At 43.1% G+C, this 26,773-nt stretch overlaps 1 protein-coding gene across 10 annotated transcripts in view; it reads left to right on the top strand.

The window, feature by feature from the left end:
• Nucleotides 1–26,773, top strand: part of ctnnd2 (catenin delta 2) — a 932,891-nt gene that overhangs the window by 505,438 nt on the left and 400,680 nt on the right. For all 10 annotated transcript variants that reach the window (XM_062979377.1, XM_062979381.1, XM_062979376.1 and 7 more), the window contains exon 6: nt 3,636–3,808. In XM_062979377.1, coding sequence (XP_062835447.1) covers nt 3,636–3,808 — 173 coding nt within the window. The remainder of the gene's footprint in view (nt 1–3,635; nt 3,809–26,773) is intronic.

The raw sequence follows: 26,773 nt of genomic DNA, 5'->3' as shown, positions 1-26,773 counted from the left end.
GCCCAGTTTCACGGTTTAAATTTTTGACCTTCGTTTTCATCTGTTGTTTTCACTCTCTTTTATGGAAAATAAACTGTCAGCAGCAGCAGCAGCTATCTCACATCAGTAAGGAATTATTATTCTTTAAAAACTGGTGTGTATTTAAATACTTGGGAGACCACTGGACAGAAGGATGATTGGTTAGGTGATTGATTGAGATAGGTTATTGAAGCAAAAAGAGGGTGGATATGAATATTATATTTGAGTCTTGAGGTTTGTCTTCCTCCTCTTTCTCTATCATGAGAAAGGAATGAAGTAATGAAATCTATTCACTTCCACATCAATCTACATAATGCACTTTCTTATCAAGAGAGTGTAATGGAAGTCATCTACAGTACTTCATCATGCCCTTCATGGCTGGCATGTGCCCCAAAATAGCCGTGATTAATGGTAATTCCCTGGATATTCATATTTGTATGCATTTCTCTCCCTTCTTCTTACTCCCTCACTTCTTCTCTTCCTCATTTAGAAGAACTCATTAGTATCTTCATGTAAATATATATAACACAATACACACACACACATATATATCACAGGATAGGATAGGTCAGTACAGGAGGCACCATATAATATCCAAGAAGTAGATATGCTGCAAGCTTCAACAGATTATTATGTAATTAGGCTTAGTAGATCTAAAAGTAATTACTGCATCAGTGGGAGTGCAATATAAAAGAATGAAATAATCATGCATTTATCTGCTAATGATATGGAATCGTGTAAATAACTTGACATTACATTGTAATTACCATAAAAAGACTAGTGTTATAAAAATGAATAAAAGAGAGAAAAATCCACATGATTCCCTCTGCTACTCTGCATCCAGCTGTTAGTCACAACTAGAATATACCTCCCTGAATCAATGGAACTTGCATTAATATTGGCTTACTCAGGTCTCATTTATTCAAAGAGTATACTCTAATTGGAGATTAAAAATTTGATTCCTGCTCTTATCTTAATTTTTAGAGGTCCAAATGACTTGAGAATAGCTAACATGCAAGTTCACCTTGTCCAGTACATACCAGCCTGAACCTTCAGATCTCCTTAGGAGTCCCTGCACTGAGTATTCCCATTAAATGGGGTTAGATGTGTGCTCATTAACTGTGGCGGACTTGACCATGGTGGTCCATGCCTTAGTTACCTCTAGACTGGACTACTGTAATGCGCTCTACGTGGGGCTTCCCCTGAAGACGGCCCGGAAATTACAATTGGTCCAGCATTCGGCTACCAGACTAATAACTGGGGCGAGTTACAGGGAAAGATCCACTCCCTTGTTCAAGGAGCTCCACTGGCTGCCGGTTATTTTCCGGTCCCAATTCAAGGGGAAGACCATCACCTATAAAGCCCTAAATGGTTTAGGACCCACCTACCTTCGTGACCGTATCTCCTATCATAATGTGACACCCCTGGCTGCGAGAGCACTGGAAACCAATACACCGAGGCCAATAAACAATCTAATATCTAATTTCTTAAGGAATTAAGAAATTAAAACAAAAACAAGCAGAAGATATAGTTCATCAATAGACCTTCCAGGAAAGGTCAAATATAGTCCAGTAAAATATTGTCCAATGTATAATATTAGAGTTTAAAGTCTGTAATCCAAAAATCAAAACGCACTCAAACTTCCAAGCAGTTTGAGTGGGGAAATGTCCAAGTCTTTCCTAGAGTTCAAAAGCAAGTCCAAGGCAAGGAAATGAAGACAAGACTGGATACACGGCACAACAAGGCAAGGCTGGAAACATGGCAAGGCAAGGAACACGGCTAGGCAAAGCTCGGAAACACGGCTAGGCAAAGCACAGCTAGGCTGGAAGGAAGTGGATCCAAACGCGGTCCACACTTGGCTGGAAGAGAAGTTAATTCTCCAACTGACACGTTGACTCTGCGCTGGCTGGCCAGCACACAGAACTTTTAAGGAACTTCAAATCTCTTCACAGAGCAGGTGTCCAAATGCTCTTTTCCCAAGGGAAAAGAGCTAAAACAACATCTTCACCAGATGCGATCCTCCCTGAGAGTTCTCAGGGGAAACAGGTTAATCAGCAGATTCCTTGGCTGCTAATCTTTGTCTCCTGCCAGCTTTCTCCTGTCTGTTAGTTTCCAAAAACATCCTTCTATCAAAGGGAGGGGAACTGGGAAGAGAAGGCTCCGTTTCAAGGGCCTTTTTAATGAGCGTTGAACTAGAATTGTCAATAGGGAACATCTGGAACGAGGCAGAGTCTTGCTGAATTGGCACAAAACTTATTTCCTCATCACTATGGTCCACAATGGAGTCAGGTTCACGGCCCAAAGGTCCATGGGACATCACACATAAACCTGCCCGATCCCTTCGATTGTCAGGGGAGGCTCTCCTGTCGCCACTGCCGATATCTCAGGCCCGCCTTGTGGGAACAAGGGAGAGGGCCTTCTCTGCTGAGGCCCCCTGATTGTGGAACTCACTGCCCGGTGAGATTAGGCAAGCCCCCACATTAGTAGCCTTTAAGAAAGACCTGAAAACATGGCTCTTCCGTTGTGCTTTTGGAGAGTAATTACTACATACATCCCTTCTGCTGCTCTCCTCCAATATCTGTCCTCCAGACTGCACCACTACTTTATGACCCTGTTCTCCGTGGTTGTTGCTCTTATTTCCTTTCCCACTCGAGTTTTAATCTTAGTGTTCATGTGGCCCACCCTTGTTTTATTGTTCTTTTGATTTTGCTTAATGTAGTGTATATTATCATTTATTGTATTGTTTAATGTGTTATGATTTGTTGTTCTACTTATATTCTGTTATATTGTATCGTTCTGGGCATGGCCCCATGTAAGCTGCCCCGAATCCCCGTTGGGGAGATGGTGGCGGGGTATAAATGAAGTTGTTTTTTATTATTATTATTATTATTATTATTATTATTATTATTATTATTACTACAAGACTCTTGGCACATCCAAGTGTATAGGCTGGGATAGAACATATTAATAAACACAGGAGTGTACCATGTAAAATTTTCTTCTGCTCTTTCATACCAATACCAAGACCTGTTGCTTTCATGTTGTGCATAGCATGACCCTTGCTCCATGACACTCCATTGGCATCCTTACAGGAAAACTGGGAAAACCGAATATTGAATATAAAAGTGAAGAGAGATGGAAACCTGCTGTATCTTGGTAATACAGCATGAATCTTATATCTATGGGACCAGTATTTGCCTTTTTTAGGTTCTCCAATACAACTTTGACATATTATTGGGCAAGAAGTCTTTCATATCAATACAGTTTACTGTTATCCATGGTATTGCATATCCACATAAGGTCCAGAAATTATAGAAGGTTCATATTATATTTAGTTCTCTTAAACAGTTTATATTATCCCACAATTTGGAGTTTATCTTCTCACCACTAGGCTAAATTGTGTAATATTCTGTGTTTTTCTCGACAGTGGCAAAATGATGGTGTTTAAGGAGTAGAACTCTTACTATGTATATGATCCATTGTTATTGTTGGAATGACAAAAGGGAGGCATCAGAAATTGTATATGGAATGGGGAATGCTAGCTTCCTGAATAAATATATGCATTATATTTTTCAATGTGCTGCTCACTCACTACTCCAACTTAACTTTCCACACAGGGCCCAGCCTCCTCTCACAGAGTGCACTTCAGCTCAATTCCAAACCTGAAGGGTCTTTCCAGTATCCATCTAGCTATCATAGCAACCAGACCCTTGCCCTCGGGGAAACAGCAACGTCACAACTCCCAGCCCGCAGCAATCAAGTCCGATCTGCTATACAGAACTATAGCCAGGTAAGTTTTCAGAAGGAACCTTTATATTTTCTTTATGGAAAGTAGAATTTGGAAGCATAATATGATTGAAAAGAAGTGTATTAGCAGATAGAATGATAGAGTCCTTTACATGCAGAGTTTCAGTCTGCAGAATGTATGTCTCAGTAAACATCATGACAAAAATAATAATTCAGCAGAACTCATGACATTCATATTTTACTTATTAGTTTAGAGTCTGGTTACTATTGTCACAGAAGATATAAATTTGTGGATATTTTCATAGAGCCACACATCATTCCTATATGTTCATGGTATATTTATCCAGATTTGCAAATCTCAATAATGGTGAATGCTTACTGATCTTTTCCCTAAGTGACTTAATGCCAGGATATTCTGCAACAATTTCAGGTGTAAATCATTCTTGCTATTTAAACATACCATTGTCCAATAGCTTCCACAAACAACTGTTGTTATTATTTGTTGTGGTAGTGGTGGTAGTAGTAGATGATACCATCTTTCGCCCAGAGTTGTGACTGAAATCTGTTGGTTTATGACAGCAGAACTACAGACCAATCACTGGTATTTTGACATTTACCCATTTTTTTAATTTTTATGTATTAGGAGAGGCATAGTTATCTGAAGAATGTATAAAACTGCATTTCACCAAATCTAAGACACCATCAAATATGAGGCACATCTCATTCTTGGAGCTTCAATTTTAGAAAAAAAACAAAACAAACAAATTTCTCAGAATATTTTTTAGAATTTCCTCTGCATACACAACATCTTTTGTAGGGTGTGTGTGTGTTCAATGTGGCTTTGTACTGCAATCTTTCCTGTGGGTCAAGGAGGAAGTGTGAAGAGACCTGGAAGTCATTTTGTCTGTATGAGTTTATTAACTCTGTTGACCTATTCAGGAAGTGGTGCTTAGCCCAGCCAGATGGTAAACAGCAATCTGGTTGAAACTGGAGAGAAAATGGTGGCAGAGCTGCTAGGGCTGGGGCTCTTACTTCTCTCCCTCCTCTCAGAGTAGGATAGATGTTTAAAAACCTGGGAAATGTGAGGTCCCATCGAATCTAAGGCACACCCTGTTTTGGAAACCACTGAAATGCAAAAAAGTGCACCCTAGATTCAGTGAAATCAAAATGAAGGTGTTACACTGTGGTGTGTAGCCAAATACTATTTAATGCCTGGCTACTCCCATGCCCCTTCCAGAAAATATCTGGCCACGGAAGAATCCAATTATTGGAATTCCCTCAAGGCTCGAGTGTTTCACCCAAGGTAAGGCTGAACAAGTAGTCTGGAACAGACACCTAACCTCCGCAGAGGCTGGATCTACACTGCCCTATATCCCAAAATCTGATCACAGATTATCTGCTTTGAGCTGGATTATATGAGTCACCACTGCCATATAATCTGGGATAAACAGATAATCTGGGATCAGATCCTGAGATATAGCGCAGTGTAGAAGGGGCCTGAGTTTGCATGAGAGTACTCCCCACTCTTGTTCCTTACCAGGATCAATTTCAATTCAAATAGGCTCTAGGTCAGATAAAACGGCCCTTATTTAACTCAACTTTTGTGTCTGGTCTCAATATTCCATGGCTGTTCATAAAAGAAGATATTCATCATCCATTTCTTGATTGAAAATGGATTTCCACTAGACCTGCTCAGAAAATTCAGCAAGGAAAAATAATAGAGTGGTAAGAATTTTGCTAAGTTAGCTACTAGCAGTCACATGTTCTAAAGTGTTTTGGGGCATAGTAATATACATTTCTGCTAAAATTGTACATAAAAGTTGCATGAATATTCTGTGCAAATAAAACACTGCTTCCAGATAGCCAAGTGTTTCTGTTTATGCAAAAAGGCTGTTTCGTTTGCCAAAAAATACAAAAAATCATACATACAAAACTTTTACATTAAAAAAACTTCCACCACATGGTTTTTGTTGTGGAAGATTTATTTTTTCTTCTCAATGTTTTTGGTTTTCAAGATCTTTGCATTTGAGGTTTGTTATTCAAGATTGCTGTATTTTTATATAGAAAGCAGCACAGGAAATACACATGACTCTCAGCACATGATGTTTTTTTAATACAAATCCTCAAAATTCTTATGTTTTGCAAAAGCAAATAATCTCCCTGAATGCTTCATGGTATGAGAATGCCAGTCAAGAACTACACAAAAAATCTTTGGAAATTATCCATCATCACTTTCAAGAATAAAATCATCAAATTTTAATATCCCTATTCTAGAATAGACTTTTGTCACAAGGTGCAGCAAAAAAAAAAAAAGAAGGGAACAAAGTACTGATTCCACCAACCATGGATACTAAAGCACACATTTCTTGCACATGATTTCTCCACCATTGAATATACCTTTTGCAAGTTTATAGCCTTACTTTGTCATATTTGCTTGGGGGGAAATCCCAACTGTAGCTACAATTTCAAAAAACACAGATGACTTTTAAATATGAAATGCCAAAAGATAGTTTTATATATCTTGGTTCAGTAATCATGCAAGCAAGCTCATGAATGTGCCTTCTCCCCTGCCATCATTTTTTTCTCACAATCACTTCCTCAAATATTTCTACTCAATTGAAATTTCTTTTTATATTTGTATTTTGACGATGATAGATTTATAGCTGTTTGTCAGATGAATTGACTTACTTATAGACTCACAAAGCCAACACTTTATACAAGCCACAGTTAATCTAAACAGTACTCTACAGCTGTTACAATACAAAGAGACAGACAGTGTTCACTTCATTCACTAGTGTAAATAGAACCCACCCCCCCCCCCTATTCATGAGTAAAGCACAAAATAAAGGATATAATATGATATTATAATATTGGGGGGGGGGGTTCTGCCATGAGTTTCAGCTGAACAGATACAGCTACAGATTTATCAATGCAGCCTGCTCTTTTTTAGCTCCATGTGAGTCATTATGCTATTGAAATGTAGTCAGTTGAAAAGAGACTGTCCCAAGAAGGTACAGAAGGTTATAGGAACCAGTGTGCAAAGCTTATACATTTAAAGAGATTTGTAGGTCATTGAAGAAACCTCACTCAATCAGAGCAAAGCCTTATCTACTCTATCATCTTCTTTCACGGAGTGGTCAACAAAATAGCTTAAGAAATCTCCTATCAGAGTATTGGTGTCAATACTCCTTTTCTCTGCTGTTTGATGGCAGATAGCAGTTCTGTGTAACTATCATGGGTAATAGCCATTAAAAAAAACATATCCCTCAATAATTAGTTTAATCCTTTTTACAGCCATATAAGTGGTCATTCTCACATCTTCTAGTAGTTAATTTTATAAATTCTTGCATTAATTCATCACCACTGAATTATTAAAGACAAAATATCTCCCCCTCTTCTATCCCCAACCACCACCATCACCAATATTGTAAGTAGGATGGGTTCGGCTTTCTTTCCTCAAACTAACAACTTAGCCTTTCCTTAGAAGTTTGGTATTCCAACTGCTAGATTATTTTGGTTGCTCATTCTATATCTTTTTCAATTATTGGCTGGAGCCTCCGGTGGCCTAGAGGATTAAAGCCTTGTAACTTGAAGGTTGGGTTGCTGACCTGAAGGCTGCCAGGTTCGAATCCCACCCGGGGAGAGCGCAGATGAGCTCCCTCTATCAGCTCCAGCTCCATGTGGGAACATGAGAGAAGCCTCCCACAAGGATGGTAAAAACATCAAAACATCCGGGCATCCCCTGGGCAACATCCTTGCAGACGACCAATTCTCTCACACCAGATGCCACTCAGGTTGCTCCTGACACACACAAAAAATTATTGGCTATAGTTTATAGGAATGAAATAATCACATGGTTGCACCACACCACAGAGCTCTCTTAAATCATTGCTGATAGTTTTATCCTCAATGCCTTTGGTAACATAGCATTTTGTAACACCCCTAGGCAGCGCGAACACTGGGAACCAACATGGAGGCCAATATACAATCTAATATCTTTATTAAAGCAATAAAAGTTTCAAACAAATATAAGCAGAGTAGATAGTCAATCAGTTGACCTTTTAGAAAAGATCAATAATAGTCCAAAGAAAGAAAGTTATATGTCCAATATTAGAGTCCAAAGTCCAAAATCCAATAACCAAAACACACTCAAACCTAATGAAGGTTTGAGTGGGGAAAAGAGCAAAGTTCCTTAGGAAAGTACTTGAAATAATAGTCCAGAACAGGATTCAAGGCAAGGCAAGGCAAGACAAGGCAATTCGTGGTGAATCTGAAACGCAGCCCAAACTTGGCAAGGATGAGACACTACGCCCGGTCTACTCGAGAGTAAGTGCGCCAACGGGCTGCTTAGAAGCACAGGATCAAGAGACGATGTGTTTTGCTGTTAGAAGTCCAGTTGACACCGCAACAAAGATTCTCTGCACAGAACTTTTATTGAAGTCCAAAAGCTTCCTCCAAACAGGTGCGTGTCTCCCCAAAAGTTCCCAAGAGAACAAGCTGCTAACAACGAGACGCCAGATGCCTCCCTCCTCATACTTCCCAGGAAAACTGATTTAGCCACAATCTCCTCGCTCCGCTAATTTCACATTTCTCCTTAAACTTTGTTTTCGAGAGCGATCCATTTGGAAATCAGCCCTTCTATCAAAAGCTAAACTCTCCGGCGATCCGGGAAGAGCCGGCAACATTTCAAGGGCATTCCTAATTGGCTCTGGCTCTGCAATGTCAACAGGAGACATCTGGAAAGGGATAGAATCTTGCTGCGGTGGGAAAAAACCCAAATCCTCTTCATTTTGATCTGCAATGGCTGCTGGATCAGGGGCCAAAGGTACCTGAGACATCACACATTTGAACATCACTTACTTTTCTTCATTCTGAAAACTGCTCATTTAGTCACATTCTTTGTATCCCCATTCTTTAACTATTCTTGATCTACGAAAGGACCCATTCATTTATGGTATGACTACCATGTTTACCCAGGAAGCTTTGACAAAACCAAGTGCCTAATTTATGCTGGGTCACTCCAATCTATGTCCTTATATTCTTGAAGAACTCCAGTAAGCTAGCGAGGCAAGATTTCTCTCTGATAAAGCCATACTGAGTGGTTAGTCTTTCACAATGGTTTTTTTCATTACGTAACTTGTAAGACCTTCAGGCTAACTGGCTACTAATTTCTTCCTCCTGCTATGAGCTCATTTTACAACTCAGTGTTATCTAAGATATTTTCCAATACTCAAAAAAGTCAGCTAATTTTTATAATGTTGTGTATCGTTTAGCTAGAAGTTCAGGAATTTTACAATTCGCCAGCACATGCCTCTCAGACTTGGTGACTTGTTAATTAAAAATGTTTTGTCACTTCTTGAGATAGTTTCCTTAAAAATATTAATTTAGTTGTGGATTATCTGCCCTGTATGTTCTGTGGGAAAGACAGATTTTTATTGTGTCAGAAGTGAGCAAGTTGCTTCTGTTGTGAGATAATCAGCCTTCTACAGACATTGTCCAGGGAACACCCAGATGTGTTAGCATCCTATTGGAGGCTTCTTTTATACCCCCACATGGGAAGCTGGGGCTGACAGATGGGAGCTTACAATCTAAATGGGTTCCTGAGTCAACTGAACACAAATGACCTACTCTATACACAATTGAAAATAAATGCCGGCATTAGAATACACAACGCCGACTGCATTTCAGTGTATATTGGACAATCCATCTGACGTTGTTTATTAATGTGGATTTAAACAGTATAACTAATTTGCCAGACATATTGTTTATTGAACTGATTTATTTTCAATTGTGTATAGAGTAGGTCATTTGTGTTGAGATGGGAGCTTACCCCATCTCACGGTTTTGAACCGCCAACCTTCAGATCTTCAGGTCAGCAGTTTTAATGTTCCAGCCACTACAATGATTAGTTACTTGATTCTTATATATTTATATATTTAAATTTTTCTTTTTTTTTGTTTACTTTTGGTCATAATCCTGTAGACTATAGGAACAAATTAGCACTAGCCCCTTAATATCCATGATTTCTGTTAGAATTTCAGGAACATTGTTGTACAAGAGATCTTGCTGAGTCTCAGATATTGATGTTTAGTGCAGGGGCCTCAGAAGAAAATAAGGATTAGCAACAGGTTTGAGCTCCATTTACAACTTCTACTTTGCCTGAACATGAAGAATGACACTTTGTTGTTTTTTTCAAAGTTGCTAAGATGCAAAATTGGGTTTTTTGCACCATGGCCAAACTAAGAGAACAACTTTACCAATAACAGAAACTGAATGAACACAAATTGGTGCAATTGCGCACTTTGCATTGTGATCCACCTCTGTGTGGGTGTGGATGGACTATTAACTACGAGGGTTATCCAGAAAGTAGGTTACGTTTTGGAATTAAAAATGAACAAAGTATAGGAGAAAACATTTACTATATGCAGTTGAAAGCCACACCCAAATACCACATCTCACGTAGTCATCATTCACATCTAGGCACTTACCATAGTGATGAATGAGCTTTGCAACTCCTTCCCCACTAAATTCTGCCGCTTGCTTCCTCAACCAGCCGGTCACCCCTTCCCGGAGCTGCGCAGCATCGCCAAAATGCTGCGTTGCCAGCCATGCCCCCATTGTTGGAAACAAGTGGTTGAGGATGCAAGCGGCAGAATTTGGTCTTTATGCAGCCATAAGTGTCTAGAGAATTTTCTCAGGCTACTGAATCTGTCTCCTATCAGTACCTAGTGCTGTTAGCGACACTGTTTTGTGAATGATCTCTACAATTATTTTATTTTACATATGGATTTAAGCTCTGGTGTGATGGCTGCTGTATTTTAGTATTTTATCTCCCCTTTATCTTGTTGATTATTTCTCTCTTTCCGTACATTCATGTGTTTACATACCTGCCACCAGCATATCCACTTGTCTAATGCATGGACACCCACTTCAGCATCAATTTGTTAGTCTTTCTGATATGACAAGATACTTTTGTTGATTTTGCTGCAATAGACTAAAACTTGTAATACAACTGAGAGTTGCATGCATCCAAAGCAAAGAAAACCATCTACTATCTAATCACATACCCTGTTTCCCTGAAAATAAGACATCCCCAAAAAATAAGACCTAGTAGAAGTTTTGCTGAATTGCTAAATATAAGGCCTCCCCCGAAAGTAAGACCTAGCAAAGTTTTTGTTTGGAAGCATGTCCGGCGCCCGCCAAACAAAACACCATAGCATGCAGGATTAGTAAATGTACATTATTATTATGATTGTTGTTGTTGTTGTTGTTGTTATTATTATACTCCGCCTCCATCTCCCCAGAGGGACTCGGGGCAGCTTACATACCAGTTGTATATGGAAATAATGGTAGTAACAAGAAATTCTTGACAGGAGTCACAGTTTAGTTTAGTTATATTGGTTTGTGATGATAACTACTGTACAGTATAGAATCAATGTTCATTTTTTTTGTTCAACAATGAATATGAATTCTTCTTCATGGAAAAATAAGACATCCCCTGAAAATAAGACCTAGCGCATCTTTGGGAGTAAAAAATAATATAAGACACTGTCTTATTTTCGGGGAAACACGGTACATATCTAATCAGAGGTGATCTCTATGGATTTCACTGGAGCATATTCTCAAGTTCCTGGGTATAGAGTTGCATCCTGAGCATCACTTGTGATGTGAATAGTGATTAAGGGAATTTTAAAATGATACTTTTCTCTCACATACTGTTGGCAGCTTTCCTTTTCTAGCGAGTCTTCGTATTCCATCTGCAATGCATGGCATTTTTCAGCATCTACTTGCAGTTCCAAATGTCATCCAGATGCAGAGCTTTCCATCTACTTGCATCACAAGGCTTCCTCTTTCTCCCTTCTAATGCAAGAATAGTTCTCTTATATCACACAATTATACATACAAAGACCATGTTTTAGTTAAGAACCTATGGTTGTGCAATGGGTTAAGCCCACTTGCTGACAGGACTGCTGACCAAAGGTTCAGCAGTTCGAATCCAGGGAGTGGGGTGAGCTCCCATCTGTCAGCTCCAGCTTCCCATGTGTAAGTAAAACTTTATTTATATACCACCCTCTCTCCTCGAAGGGACTCAGGGAGGTTTACAAGCATAAAAACAGCAATATACATTACATAACCAGCACAATACACACATTATTAAACAAAATCTAAAACCTATACAACTCGTAAAACAGTGAAGACCATAAGAAACAATCACAACAACCAGAAGGAAGAAGAATACATAATCAGATGGGTTGACATGGTCTCTTATTAGAGATAGATGATCCTTGTACAGCATGTTTCAGGGCCAGGAGTAGGCGGTACACCAGAGAAAATTATTCAAAGACTATTTTGGGTGAAGGGCCTGTGTGCACGTGGCTGGCGGCCCTCCTGTGTCCGCGCGGGCAATGGGAAGCCCTGAGTGGACATGGAAGGGCCACCAGCCACACTTCCACGTGGGCGATGGGAATCCCTGCGCATGCGCACAGGCCCTTCACCCAAAAAGGCTAGAGGCCCTTCCATGTCCGCGCAGGTGGGACTAGAGAGGGGCAACTGGCTCCTCCTCTCCTGGCTGTCACCAAGAGCCCCACATTGCAGCTGGGCAAAGGAAGCTCCCCGCCCTGCAAAGAGGCCTCCCAAGCCAGGAGGCCACCCTCTTCTTTTTGGCCCATGGCACCTCCGTTTCACTTCCTTCTCCCCCCAAAACTGAAGCTTCCAAGTACACAAAGGCATCAAGACCCCAGAGCCTTGCTGGTTGCGCCAGAGGAAATGTCAGGAGAGAATGCTTCTGGAACATGGCAGGCAAGAGTTCTTCCAAACTGGCCCATCGTTCGGGGGGGGGGTGTGAAAAATCTGGTTTTCCTACTCTTGAAAATGACTTAGGGACGGCTCTGGGCACGATTAGACTTAATGTCAGGGGGAAACTTTTACCTTCATCTATGTTCACTTAATCAAGTGGTTCTCAACCTGTGGGTTCCCAGGTGTTTTGGCCTAGAACTCCCAGAAATCCCAGCCAGTTTACCAGCTGTTAGGATTTCTGGGAGTTGAAGGCAAAACATCTGGGGACCCACAGGTTGAGAACCACTGACTTAAGCAATTACATTGGCTTGACTCCCAAATAAACGTAAGAGACCTAAGTAAGGTTTATAGAAATAAAGTTCCCCATCACCTCCTCTCCCCCAGCAGCCACCTGCACACCCACATTAACACTGAAGTTGGGATGTGATGGCAGCTCCTTGGCGAAATTGGGAGTAGTCCAAAGGTAGGGCCGAATAATGCAATAATATAAGTAGGAAAGATTGTCATCTTATCCACCCTCTAGTATCTCCCGACAGCATCCCATTCTCTTCAAGTCTTGTGTAGGTGGCTGGAGGATAATGAGTAACTTTCTTTCAGACTTAATTAACTTAGCCTGGGATCCGGTGCCTTGTATTAAAGCAATGCTGTCCATTCAAGGGTTACCTCTCACAACACAACAATGCAAAGAGGTAAAAACAGTATTATTCGGCATTCCATACCTAGTCAATTAAAATGTATTTCATAATTTAAAATTCTTGATTCAAACCTCTTTCAAGCAACTGCTTCCATCTACCTGGACAGGTGACTAGTACAATTGTTCCTTCTCCCCAAAATGAGGAAGCTGTTCCTATCAGCTCCATTGCTGCAGTCAGCAAATAAGCAAATGTAGGACATCACTGATACATGCTGACTCTAGAAAAATGTAAGAATCACTGCTAGTGAGCTGTTGTGAAAATGTACATATTCCCCATTATTTATTTCTTCATTGTATCTCCAGTAACATTTACATTAATAATTCATCATTGCTATATGCCCACAGTTATAGAGCTTACTTAAACTATTGAATGTTTGACCCATCCCAGAATTCTTATCTCATATTTTAACCTAGCAATGTGATATACACTTCTCTGAAAATACATACATCTTCTAAAACTTAATAGGACTTGTAAATAGGACTTTGTTCTATAAAATTCAGGAGTCAGCTGTAACCTTTGTTGTACCAGCTGTTTAAATATAGTGTAATTTCTGCGTTCTTCTTCCACCATTTCGCTATAGATCTCTAATAGCTTTCCACAAATCTGTGGCCTGAGGTAAATCATCCAATTTTCCTCAGCTATTTCCAGATCTTTACAACACCATTCAAACGAAATTAAAAACTGCTCCACATCATCCTCCTTGTTGTATTTAGGAAACCTCTTTAAGGCTGAATCAACAGGATTAAGGATGGGAGTCCCTGGTTGTGCCTCCACAGAAGGCTGAGACAGTGTCAGTTTCTGTCTTTCCCATTCAATCTCCATCTTTCTCATCTCTATCTCTTTTTCCAATTTCATCTTCTCCATCTGTGCCTCTGTCTCTTTCTCCAATTTCATCTTCCCCATCTGTGCCTGTCTCTCTTTCTCTTTTTCCTGTGCTTCTAATTCTAATTTCCTCAACTCTAATTGATATCTCATCACTGCTTCTGACATGGTGGTCTGTTGTTCAGAATCCGAACTCTCTTCCCCTTGGTACACCTCAACCTCTCCTGCTCCTCTTTTCTGCTTTCTGGTGGCCATTCTTTATAACTTTTACCTCAGAAATTTTAATGAGCGATCTCAGGCACCAAATTAGGGATGTTATACGTATCCCGCCACTGCTCCACCAAATTGTAAAGGATCTGAGGTGACAGGGAATGGAATCCCTTTAGAATCCCACCGCTGCCACCAAATTGTAAAGATGCTGAGGCGACAGGGAATGTGTGACAGAGATGGAATCCCTCTGATCCTACACACACACACACAGATACCACCAATTAATAAAGATATTTTATGAGAGATGATGTTAATTAATTATTTATTTGACTATCTTCTTCGCTGCCACCAATGGAGGAGACGTCAGGCAGATGGCACTGGTTCTTTTAAGCTTTCTCTATTTGATCCACTTTAGATGTTGATGTTGCTTAACTTAATATAAGAGTATGACAGAGGCTTGGTTAGAATAAAATCAAAACAAGTTTATTGCAGGTACAGAGCTTGATGGTTTCATATAACTTGTTAAAGGCACTTCGCTTAATGGTTACAAACGGATATGAGGTGGTCAAACTTTCAAAATATTTCTTTCTCTGGATTACACTAAAGCCTGATCCTCCTGGATCCCCTGGGATTAATTTTCCCTAATCCACAGGCTCTATAAATGACCCTAAACAAGTCACCTAACTTGCCTAGTCTGGTCCAACTTAGATCTGACTCAAATCCTTCTATTTGAGCCAACCTGATTCTCCTCACAAGAATCAGATCCTCCACTGTGACTAGAAAATCACAGACTGCCTAAAATAATTCTCTTTATTTTAGACCTGACTCAAACTCTTCTATTTGAGCCACCCTGATCCTCTACACAAGAATCAGTTCCTTCACTGTGAATGGAAATCACAGACTGCCTTGGGTTTTTAAATATTCCCCCTTTTCCTTTCCAAGCGGCGGTTGGCTCCGCCCCTGTTGCTAGGGTAACCTGTTCTAGCATTCTAAGATGGCTACCTTCCCCCACACATCATCAATTCAAATACTCACCATTTTAAACTTAGCCAAACCTGACTGTTTAAACAAAATCAAATACACATATCATCTATAAACAAAATATAATTATACACTTCTTCACAGGACTTATTTCAGATTAGGAATGTGTGTGCTTGTTATTTTTAGGCCTGATAACAAATAAAGTTTTAATATCTGGCATTTCAAAGCATATGTAGAAATTGTATGCTGCCACTTTAGGAGCATATGAAATGTTACTGCCATACATTCAATGGACAACCTTTTTATCTGTCAGTGAGAGCCAAGAGATACACACCCACATCTCAGAGCACAGGACTCCTGCTTGCCCATCTAGATCTAGGGATATGGCTGAGGTGTGGGTGAAGACAACGGTTTTTCGCATCCCAGAGTAATCTTTGTTGAGATCGATATTTGCCTTTTGCTTTAAGCAACAGACAAACAACAATTTTAGAAAACAAAAACAATGTTTGGTCTCCCACAGTCCATATGTTTAGACAGACATTAGGGGTAATGTGGAAAGGATCCCACCAGCTTTGGAGGTCACTCAAAGCTAAAATATCCTCTTGGTGTGCAGCCCTACTGTGAATAATAGCTGAGAATTGTAAAAAAAAATACTGATAGCAGTATTAGTAGGGTTAAAGAATTTAGGAGAAAAGTTACTAATTCTGAAATTCCCTATTGATTTCTTTAGCCCAGTGGTTCCCAACCTTTTTTTGGCCAGGGACCACTATAACCAGGGATCACTCTCCAACATCAGTACCAAAAGGGTTACGAATCAGTTTTTGGTCAACTTTAGATTCGCTTTGGTTATCTTGCTGCTGATTCAGAAAATTACATTGGATAGAGCAAATCAGCTGTAGTTTCTGATACAGAACATATGCCATCCAGTAGTCATCATCTGCTAGGCCACAGAAAACCATATTTAATAATCTAGAGCCAATGTTGTCTATCCAATGCAACTTTCTGAATCAGCACCCCAAATAATCCCAGAAACAGGCCTAAAAACAAAGACACAAAGATTTTTTTTTTTTGGTTGGATTATGTTATCTGTTGTAGTAATGGTGAGGCTGTGGAACATATTTTAGTTCTTGTGGATCACTGGTAGACCACGGACCACATTGCTTTAGTCCTATGAAAATCACAACTAAAACCAGGCATGGGTTGTAATCCCAGTGTCAGCTCACCACAGCCGCTCCTGAATGAACACACGAGACTCTCTGTGATATCACCAGAAACTTTTACTGTAGGAAACATGAACATCAAAAAAGCCAAGAATGGGAGGCTCCGGCCAACCATCCTTTATATACCCTCCCCCTCATTTGAAAAGTCTCTTCCCGCTCAGCAAAACCCCGCGCAAATTCCCCGCCAAGTCCAGCAGCCGTTTCTTCTCCGAGTCCTGAGCCGCAGGTGTCTTATCAATGTCAGTGACCCTGAAACTCAGAGCCACATCCAGGCTCTAGTAGCAGGGTTCTGACATGGCGTCCTCCTCCCCTTCGTCCTGGAAGGAAAAGATTAAATACAACTATTGTTCTCCGCTGTCCAGAGTTCCTTTATACTTTTTTAACAGGCTGCAATGGAATACCGGGTGTACCTTTCCTAGGTCCTTGGGTAGCCTCAGCTCATAGGTCACTTCGTTTATTCTTTTTGCTACCCTGAACGGCCCTATATAGCGTGGAGCCAATTTTTTAGATGGGAACCCCAATTTCAGGTTTTTTGTGCTCAGCCAAACCAGATCCCCTTCGCCCAATTTGTCCCCCTCTCGGCGCCTACGATCTGCAAAGAGCTTGTACTTCTTTTGTGTTTCCCGCAATGCCTCCACCACGGTCTGCCACCCTTGCTTAATTTTGGCCGGCCATTCCTTGTCGGTCTGGCCCTCTCCTTCCTTCCACTCGGGTAGCCTGGGGAAAGGTGCCACCTCCTGTCCGTATACTATTTCGAATGGGGCACGACCTGTGGCCGAATGTACGGCCCCGTTAAAAGCCATCTCAGCAAACGGTAGAAGGTCCGCCCAATCATCCTGTCTATAATTGGTGTACATCCTCAAGAATTGGCACAGTGTTTGTTGGGTGCGTTCGACTCCCCCGTTGGTTGCGGGATGAAAAGCCGAGCTCAGGTTCCTTTCTGCTCCTAACAGCTGTAAGAATTTTCCCCAAAATTTTGCAGTAAATTGGACTCCCCGGTCGCTAATTATTTTGTCGGGACACCCATGTAGGCGATATACATGCTTCACATACAAATCAGCAAGTTTTTCAGCTGAGGGGAGTTTTGGCAGGGCCACAAAGTGTGCCTGTTTTGAGAATAGGTCCAATATTGTCCAAATGTATCTGTGGCCTCTGCTGGGGGGTAGTTCGCCTACAAAATCCATGGCCACGCATTCCCATGGCCTCATGGGCTCCACCACCTTCTGCAATAGCCCCTGGGGCTTCCCCGGTGGTGTTTTTCCCTCTGCACATAATTCACACTGCGTGACGTACCCCCTGGCGTCTTTCCTCATCCCGGGCCACCAGCATTGTTTGGCCAACAGTTTAATAGTCCTGGTGGGGCCTAGATGACCCGCACCCTTGTTATCGTGGCACTTCCTTAACATTTCTCGTCTTAAACATTCAGGAATATACAATTTCTTATTTACAAACACCAAATCCCCACACAATTCTCCCTTTTCTTTGTTAGTTTGTAACCATTTGTCCATTCCATACGCTCGCTTCAACTCTTCCTCCCATATTTCTCCTCCCCCCGTGGAAATGGCAGTACGTTTGTTTTCTTTGGCCGCTTGTGCTCGAGTTAGTACTGCCAGGCCCCACTGCTTATCTAGGAACAGGCTCCCTTCAGATTCCTGAATTCCTCCCCCGTGCTGAGGCATCCGAGAGAGAGCGTCAGCGAGTATGTTATGTTTCCCCTGGAAGAATCTGAGTCTGAAATCAAAACGGCTGAAATATTGGGCCCATCTAATTTGCTTCGCTGATAGTTTACGAGGGGATCTTAGATACTGTAAATTTCTATGATCAGTCCACACCTCAAACGGTGTTCCACTTCCTTCCAGAAAGTGTCTCCAGCACTCTAGTGCTTTTAGGATCGCTAAGGCTTCTCTCTCCCAAATCGGCCAGTTTTTTTCTGTATCGCTAAACTTTTTTGACAGATAGCCACATGGCTTCAGGTTCCCCCCCTCGTCTTTCTGCAGCAGAACTGCCCCATATGCCCGGTCTGACGCATCGCAATGTAGTACAAAGGCCTTAGACATATCAGGGTGCTGTAGGACAGGTTCCTCAGTAAAACGCTTTTTAAGGGCTTCGAAAGCTTCCTGGCATTCCATTGTCCATGTCAGTTTGGCCCCTGGGGCCTTCACTTTGGCTGTTTCTCCCCTGCCTTTAGTTTTTAACAAATCCGTTAATGGCAAACTGAGGCGCGCAAAGTCCTTGATAAATGTTCTATAGAAGTTCGCGAACCCTAGGAAGGATTGCAGCTGCTTCCGTGTTTTGGGGGCTCCCCACCCCCTCACGTCTTCCACCTTCGCAGGGTCCATCGCCACTCCCTGGGAGGAAATCCTATACCCCAGAAAGTCTATCTGGTCTTTATTGAACTCGCACTTGGCAAGCTTCGCATACAGTTTCGCTTCCCTCAACTTTTGTAGGACTTCCCTGACTAGTTCTACGTGTTGCTCCTTAGTTCGAGACACTATCAATATGTCATCTAAAAAAACAAAGACTCCCTTGTACAACAATGGATGCAATACTTCGTTGATCAATTGCATGAACGCGGCCCCTCCCCCGCACAAACCGAAGGGGAGCACACGATAATTGAATAATCCGAATGCGCAGGAAAAGGCCGTCTTCCACCTGTCCTCTGGTTTGATCTGCAATTTATGGTAGGCCTCAATTAAGTCCAATTTAGTGAATATCTGTCCTTCCGATAATTGGGCGATCAAGTCCTTCACTAAGGGTAGGGGGTATTTATTTACAGTACTGATTGCATTTAGGCCCCTGTAGTCAATGCAGAGCCTCAGCGTTTGGTCCTTCTTCCGCCTGAACAACACAGGCGCCCCTAGAGGGGAATTTGAAGGCTCTATGAAACCCCTCGCTAGGTTTTTATCAATGTATTTTCTCAGTTCCTCCTTTTCCCTAGCTGACATCGGGTATATTTTTGCCTTGGGAAGCTCTGCTCCTGGGACTAGCTCTATTTTCACTTCAACTCTCCGCTTCGGTGGGAAATTGTCTGCTTCCTTCTCATCAAACACGTCCACAAAATCCCGATACTCTGGGGGTAATTTATCTGCCAGTTCTGCTATTCTGATAGAGTCTTCCTCCCCCCTTTTCCCTGGCTCCCTCTCAACTTCCTGGCTCCCTTCTTCCAAATCCATCCTGAAGATCATGCTCTTATCCTCCCAGTTGATTTGCGGGTTGGCCTGCCCCAGCCACGGCATGCCTAGTATAACATTATAGCTGGCTATTTGTGATATCACAAATGACACCTTTCCTTCCCAACTCCCTATCTTACACTTTACATCTTCGGCACTGTACTTAGCTAACGATCCCGATGCTGTGGATCCGTCCAACTGCGAAAAAGCTATTGGGGATTCTAGGTTCGTTCTTTCGCATCCCAATCCCTCGGCTAATTCAGGGGAGATGATGTTCCTGGAACATCCACAATCCACAAATGCTTTGCAGGTTGCTTGTTTGCTGCCATTTTCAAGCTGAATGGGGACCACTATCATAGCTTTGTCCTGACTTACCAACCCCCCCGAGTGGTGCCTCATCGGTGGTTCTTCCTCGGCGCGTTTTCCTGCCACGGCTCTTGGTTTGGGCTGGCCTCCGCCTTCCCCTTTCCTCTGCCAGCACTCGGCAGCCCTGTGGCCCAACCGGCCGCACACGAAGCAGCCACTCCTGCTGGCGCTCACGTTCCCTGTCGGCTCCGTTCTCCTCCCGGCTGGGGTTGCTCCCTCCTTCCGGCTCCCCTCTTTCATCTGCGGCCGCTGCTGTAGCCCTCCTCGGTGCCTCCTCGCCTGGGCCAGCGATGTCTCGACGCGCCCCGCCAGCTGAATCCATCCGCGCAGTGTGTCGGGCTCATCACGATGCACCGCCCAGGAGAGGATCTCCCGCCTGAGACCCTCTTTGAAGAGTTCTATCTTTGTTACTGCAGACCATTCCGGCACCTTTTCGGCGAGGCATTGGAACTCCTCCGCATACTCCGATACCGACCTCTGCCCCTGGGAGACGGTCTTCAACTTCTCCCTCGCCCGGATCTGCTCCAGTGGATCTCGGAAACGGGTCTCCAGGGCCCCCATAAAGCGTCGGAGTGACCCCAGACATGGGTCGCGCCGCGCGTGCAGCTGAACGTACCAGCTGGCCGCTCCCCTCTTCAACACTGCACCAATGGCCCGTATCCGGCTGGATTCCGTTCTAAAAGTGTGAGCATTGTCCTCCATATAGCCCCTCACCGTGGTCAGGAAAAAATCCAGTTCAGAGGACTCTCCCCCAAACTCGATCCTTAGTTCCTCTCGTCTCGGTAGGGGTCCCTGTGGTGGCAATCCCCAATTCTCCGCCCGTCGCAAGCCCCCTTGCGGACCAGTGGGCCCCGCTGCTGCTTCTCTTGGCCCTGTGCCACGCCCGGCATTCGCCAGGGGCACCAGGGTCTCAGCTGGGAGCGTAGCTGGGATTCTCGGAGGCTTTTCCCCCTCGTCGTCACTCTCCTCCACCCGAGTCAGGCTTGTTTGGGTCTTGGGCCGGGCGCCGGGCTCCTTTCGCATTTCCCTTCCCTTCGGTGCTGGGAGGTCTGCAAAGCCCTGGCTGCTTCCCACGCTCACGTCCCACATTGAGCCAGCCCGAAGTTCCCTTCCTCTCTCTGGCTCCGCCAAAAACGCCAGGCGCTCCATCGCCCTCGACATCACTGCCAGGGTGGTCTCCATCGCCGACATCCTCTCCTCCAGAAACACCATCCTTTGTGGGCCTGGGGAAGGTGAACCTTCCTCTCCTCCGGTGCTGTCTCCCCGCACCACTCCACGCCTCTGGGTTACCCCATTTGGCTGGGCATAAGCGGTGGATGACGCCAGGGCCGCCAGCTGGTGGAACTCAGCGTCCGGCTCGGGAGTGGCCCTTTCCGACCTTCCTCCTCCTGCGCCCAAGAGCTCTTCATCCTCCACTTGCATGTTACACCTCACCGCTACAGCGGGATGGTGTCCGTATTCTTGGCTTAGTGTCAGCTCACCACAGCCGCTCCTGAATGAACACACGAGACTCTCTGTGATATCACCAGAAACTTTTACTGTAGGAAACATGAACATCAAAAAAGCCAAGAATGGGAGGCTCCGGCCAACCATCCTTTATATACCCTCCCCCTCATTTGAAAAGTCTCTTCCCGCTCAGCAAAACCCCGCGCAAATTCCCCGCCAAGTCCAGCAGCCGTTTCTTCTCCGAGTCCTGAGCCGCAGGTGTCTTATCAATGTCAGTGACCCTGAAACTCAGAGCCACATCCAGGCTCTAGTAGCAGGGTTCTGACACCCAGATCACTTTATTTTGGTTTGCCCTGACATACATTTGGGGGCTTTATTTGCCTTCTACCTTTTTATTCTAAATGTCTTTGGGTCAGATTCTGTTTCTACCCTGTTTTTACATTTTAACTGTCAGAAATTAAAAAATGACCTCAAATTCATATATCACGACCTTACTGTATTTGTCAAGATATGGACACTATTCTAGAAGCTAGCAAAACTGAATGCCCCTTTATCCATCCATCCATCCTGTACAGTAAAGTATACATCCAACAAAGGATTCCCTCAGGCAGCTACCAGCCAGGCTTTGAAGCTGCAAGCCCATTCAGTGCTAATCAAGGTGGCCAGTTGCAACACTCACATGTACCTCAAGCAGACAAGAATTATTTCCCAGCCTTCCCTGGCTCAGACTGAAGTGCAGTCAAACCGAGTGGACATCCTTGCAGGTTTTGCACTGTGCTTTAAAGGCAAGGAATCTCACCATGCAACCTCAAGCCTGTCGTGCTCTCTTTTTTCTCCCTGTTTTCCAGCTGCTCCTCTCTCTGGGAGGGAAGAGGAGAGGGGGGGGGGGGCTCTCCTTTTGCTTTTTCCGAAGAGATCAAGGGTTGGGAAGGGACCACAAAGACTGGGTGAAGGATGTACTCACAAACATGTCCCCTTTGGCTTCTTTCTCTCCTCCTCACACTGATTACCTTTTGCACAGAGAGACCCAGAAGCAGCAAGAGCAGCACACAGGCTGCCCCTTCCCTTCACACAATGGATCAGCTGCTTTCCAGGCTCCTTTTGCAAAATTCTCTCTCTCCCCCACCTCTTTCGCAGGGATCTCTCCCTCCTCCAAACACATAATCTACACACAGAGATCCACTTTTTCCCTCTTTTGTATTATTATTTTCAGGGAGGGAGGGGGATTCATTGTCCTTCTATCAAAGGAGAAAACCTGTAAGTTTTCTTTGTGGTTCAGTCTGATCCAAGGCGGGAAGAGAGGAAGGCGGCTAATGAGGTGGGAAGAGGCATCAGGAAGGCTCACAACTCCCCGATATGTCTAACACACACACACACACACCTCAATATTGGTGGAAAACTCACAGCAACCCAGTTTTGAATTGTTTTTATGGGTCTGGGAGGGGAGAGGGGGCTTGTTTTATTCTCATTGTTGGTGTATTCTGGCATTGAATGTTTGCCATCTTTCATTGGAAACTGCCCTGAGTCCCTTTGGTGCCCTTTTGGTGAGTAGTGTGGTGAGGAAACCATGGGGGAAGGGGGGGGGGAGAAAGAAGTCTGGCTCCTCCAACCACTTCCCCTTTTGAGGTCTCCTTGGGAGGAGAGGAGTGCAAGATAGCTTTGGGATTGGAAGCTGGGCAAAGTCACATACACACAAAGAGAGGAATGTTTGCAGAGGCAGGCTCCCTGCTTTGTGTCCCTTTTGGTGAGGATGGAGGGGGAAAGGAGAGAGAGCAGTCTCCCCTTGGGGTCTCCTAGGGAAAAGAGGGTGCAAGGAAGCCCCACTTCCACCAGACTCAATGGCTTCTGGTGATGGGGGGCAGGGGAGGGACTTTAGGAGCCCGCCGGCCATCCTCCTCCTCTTCCTCTCCTTCCTCCAGTCCTTCTAAAGCAGTGCTGCTTCCATCTCTTTGGAAGAGGAGGAAGGAGAGGAAGAGTTTAATGCTCAGCCTGCTGCCGCGCCACTGCTTTGAAAGAAGAGGAGGGAGAGAAAGAGAAGGATGGCAGGCTTGCTCTTAAAGTCCCTCCCCCGCCTGCCCACAGCCTGGAGCCGGCAGAAGCAGCACTGGGGAGAAGCAGCAGCAGCAGCCTTCCTCCTCTTGGCTATCCTCCCAGTCTTCCTTGCCTCCTTCCTCCCCTCCTCCTCCTCCTCCTCCTCCTCTTTTTTGCCTGGCCACTGCTGCCCGTCCTCCCCTTCCTCATCGTCCATGACCAGCCAGCTAGCCTAGGAGGAGAAGTAGTGGTAACAGCGGCGGCAGCATTGGAGCCTCGCCTGTGGGCTCCGCTGCCATGGGGGCCAACACTCGTTGCTCTCCTCCAGTCCCACTCCATGAAGGCGAAGGCCAGCCAGCTTCGAAGCCTCGCCTCCAGGCTCCGACGCTCCTTGATTCCAATATAAGCCGAGGGAGGTTTTTTCATCCCTTTTTTGGGGCTGAAAAACTCCGCTTATATCCGAGTATATACAGTAATTCTATACACACAAGTCTTTGTAATCTTTCTCAAAGCACATTTGTATTCTATATAACAGCATTAAATATGTGTGTGATACAGTTTATCTGTTTCTCACTGTTAACAGATACTGCATAGGACCATATGAATTCATGGGGCATAATGCAGTTTATTGTAGAAAGGGTAGTAACAAGACTAGTAATTGTATGTCCGCAGCATGAGATCTGAAATCGCACATTTACTTTGCTCTGGAGGAATTAAATGACTGACACATTTTATCACTGGTAGGCTGATCCAGTTATCTACATCAAGGCTCACACTGAATTGCCTAGAGATTTTATTTCAAGCATAGTAGAAGACTGAAATCTCCAGTTAATGCTTCTGAACACTTTCCATTATACCAGTATATGTTCAGTTATTATGTTTTTTTGTTGTTGAAAAATACATTTTAACTCATGAGCAAACATTTCCCATCTCTTAGATCTACCCAAGGCAGATTTTTCCTACAGCTGAGGAAATGAAAAAATGCACTTGCTAGCACAGTCATCTAGGCCAGCAGCTGTTCATAAAAGCTGTCAGATATCTGTGGAAGATCACAATTAGGGAATTTGCCATTATTTGTCCCTAAATCAGATAGATATGATTTGCTACCTCAGTACACGGAGACTTAAAAAAACAAAATCAATGCTGCTAAATCAGTCCAAAAATATCTCATTCACCAGCTGTTTTCCACAGGAAACCAACCAGACACAAACCCAGGAAAAATGCCCAAGTGGAGCCCCCACAGAGACACATGGATATGTTACGCAGTGTTTGGCTCATCACAACATCCATTGAAAGAAAAAGAAACCCAAAAAGAATATGTGTTCTTTCAAACTAAAGAATATCTTCAAAACAAATAGCCACCCATCACTGCTGTGGCCCAAACCCGCTTAATAATTCAAGGAAAAAAATAAAGTTCAGCTGTGAATAAAGACTGATTCAAACAGCTAGTCTTCTCAAAATAGGCCAGAAAGAAAATTTTAATCAAGCTGGATTTTCAGAAATTTGTAATGGGATTCTTTAGACCACCTACCTTCAAAAATATATGAAATTCTAGGCTCTGGCCTCCCAAACTTATCAGTTAAGGATTAAGCATTCAAATCCTTTCATAAATTCAAGAATATTTTAAAATAGAAGCTTACTAGATGCTAAGCCTGGTTCTTAACTAAAAATGTCATGAGTCTACCAGGAAATTAGTACCGTAAATAAAAAATTAAGTCAGAAGAACAAAGTGATAGATTTTTAAAAATGAAAACACAATGCTGTATTGGTCTGTGATATAATACAATTTAATGTAATTCACATAACATAACATAGCCAGCTTTGACAGACAACAGTGTTAAGTAAGGAGTCACTTCACAGAAATTGTAATCTGTCATTTAAACGTCCTTTTATTAGCAAATTAGAATACTAAATGTTAAACTACAAAAAGTGCCCAAATAGGCTAAATTAGTCTTATTTTCTTGAACCACTTCACAGTTATCTCCTGAGACTGTTTCACTGTCAAATAGCTCTTACAGTTAAAATTTTCTTGTAACACAACAGCTCTTTGAATATTTGAAAACCACTTTCATGTCTGCACGCGCGCGCACACACACACACACACACATTCTTTTCTAGGCCAACAATAATAAGAACTGAAAATCAAAGAATCATTTCTAGACTGATAAAGAATAGAAGGGGTATAAAAGTCCAAAATAAAGCTAAATCAAAGATTAAGAAAAAGAAATTACTTGAAGCATTTCCCCTGCCCCCTTTTCCCTTTCCATTGGCCACCAAATAGTACCTTCCTATTATCAGCTTCCTTGCTTCTGTCATGATCAGCCATTAATGTGAAGAAGGGGGATAGTACAACTCCCACGAGGAGACAGAACTCCATCATAATTGTTCTTAAATGCTATGGCACAAGAATTCACCCCTAGGAATGTGATTTTCAGCAGCGTTTATGTGACAGGTTACAACAGTCAACTCTCCACTTTTTCTGAAATAAGGGCATGATAATGCAAAATAGCCAATACAGTACATTGCTTTTTAAAAATCTTAGCAGACACATAGCCAGGGGGTGGGCTTGAGGGGCTTGCCCCCCCCCCCCCCGAAATTCTCAGGGTGATCTGCAAGAAGGCCTTACATTTATTATTTAAACTGTTATGTTTATTTATATCATGATTTGATCACCATGCTCAATATATCCCATATGAGATAACGATACAAAACGTTTGCTAGGGTAGATCCTCTCTCACTCAGACTCAGCCCCCCCCCCCCCCCCCCCATCAAAATCCTTGCTACGGGCCTGAATCTGAGGCAGTGTCTCTCTAGAATTTCTATGTTCTGCTGGAAGCTGACTATAGACCATAGACCATAGAGTCATATTGGAGAATCTAGAGCTTAGATCTTCCAAGAATGGTGTTGTCTCTAGAAATCTCTAGGTCCTCCAGCGTGACTGGAGGAAACTGACCATACTGATGGAATATGGTGTATGATAGTTCAGTTTTATTGGTGAAGGAAACACTCAGGGGATAAGTGTTGAAGATAGTGACTTAATTTCCCCCTTTAAAAATGAAATTAACAATGTTTAACATAATTAAGGTTGACAAATCAGCTCTCTCCCCCCCCCCCCCCCACAAACTACATACCATTCAAAGATTTAGGCTAAAAAACATGGAAGTCAGTGGCTGATTTTCTATCTTGCATTCTTATAGGTTGAGATAGTCATGTGGTTGGTGACCCACCACATCTCAAGCTCTGCTGGCTCACACTACTCAGGGCATGGGGT

This window comes from Anolis carolinensis, chromosome 4 (genome assembly GCF_035594765.1).
Source record: "Anolis carolinensis isolate JA03-04 chromosome 4, rAnoCar3.1.pri, whole genome shotgun sequence".
NCBI lineage: Eukaryota > Metazoa > Chordata > Lepidosauria > Squamata > Dactyloidae > Anolis > Anolis carolinensis.
The sequence above is the reverse complement of the archived record's forward strand: the minus strand, read 5'-3'. Positions and strand labels throughout refer to the sequence as shown.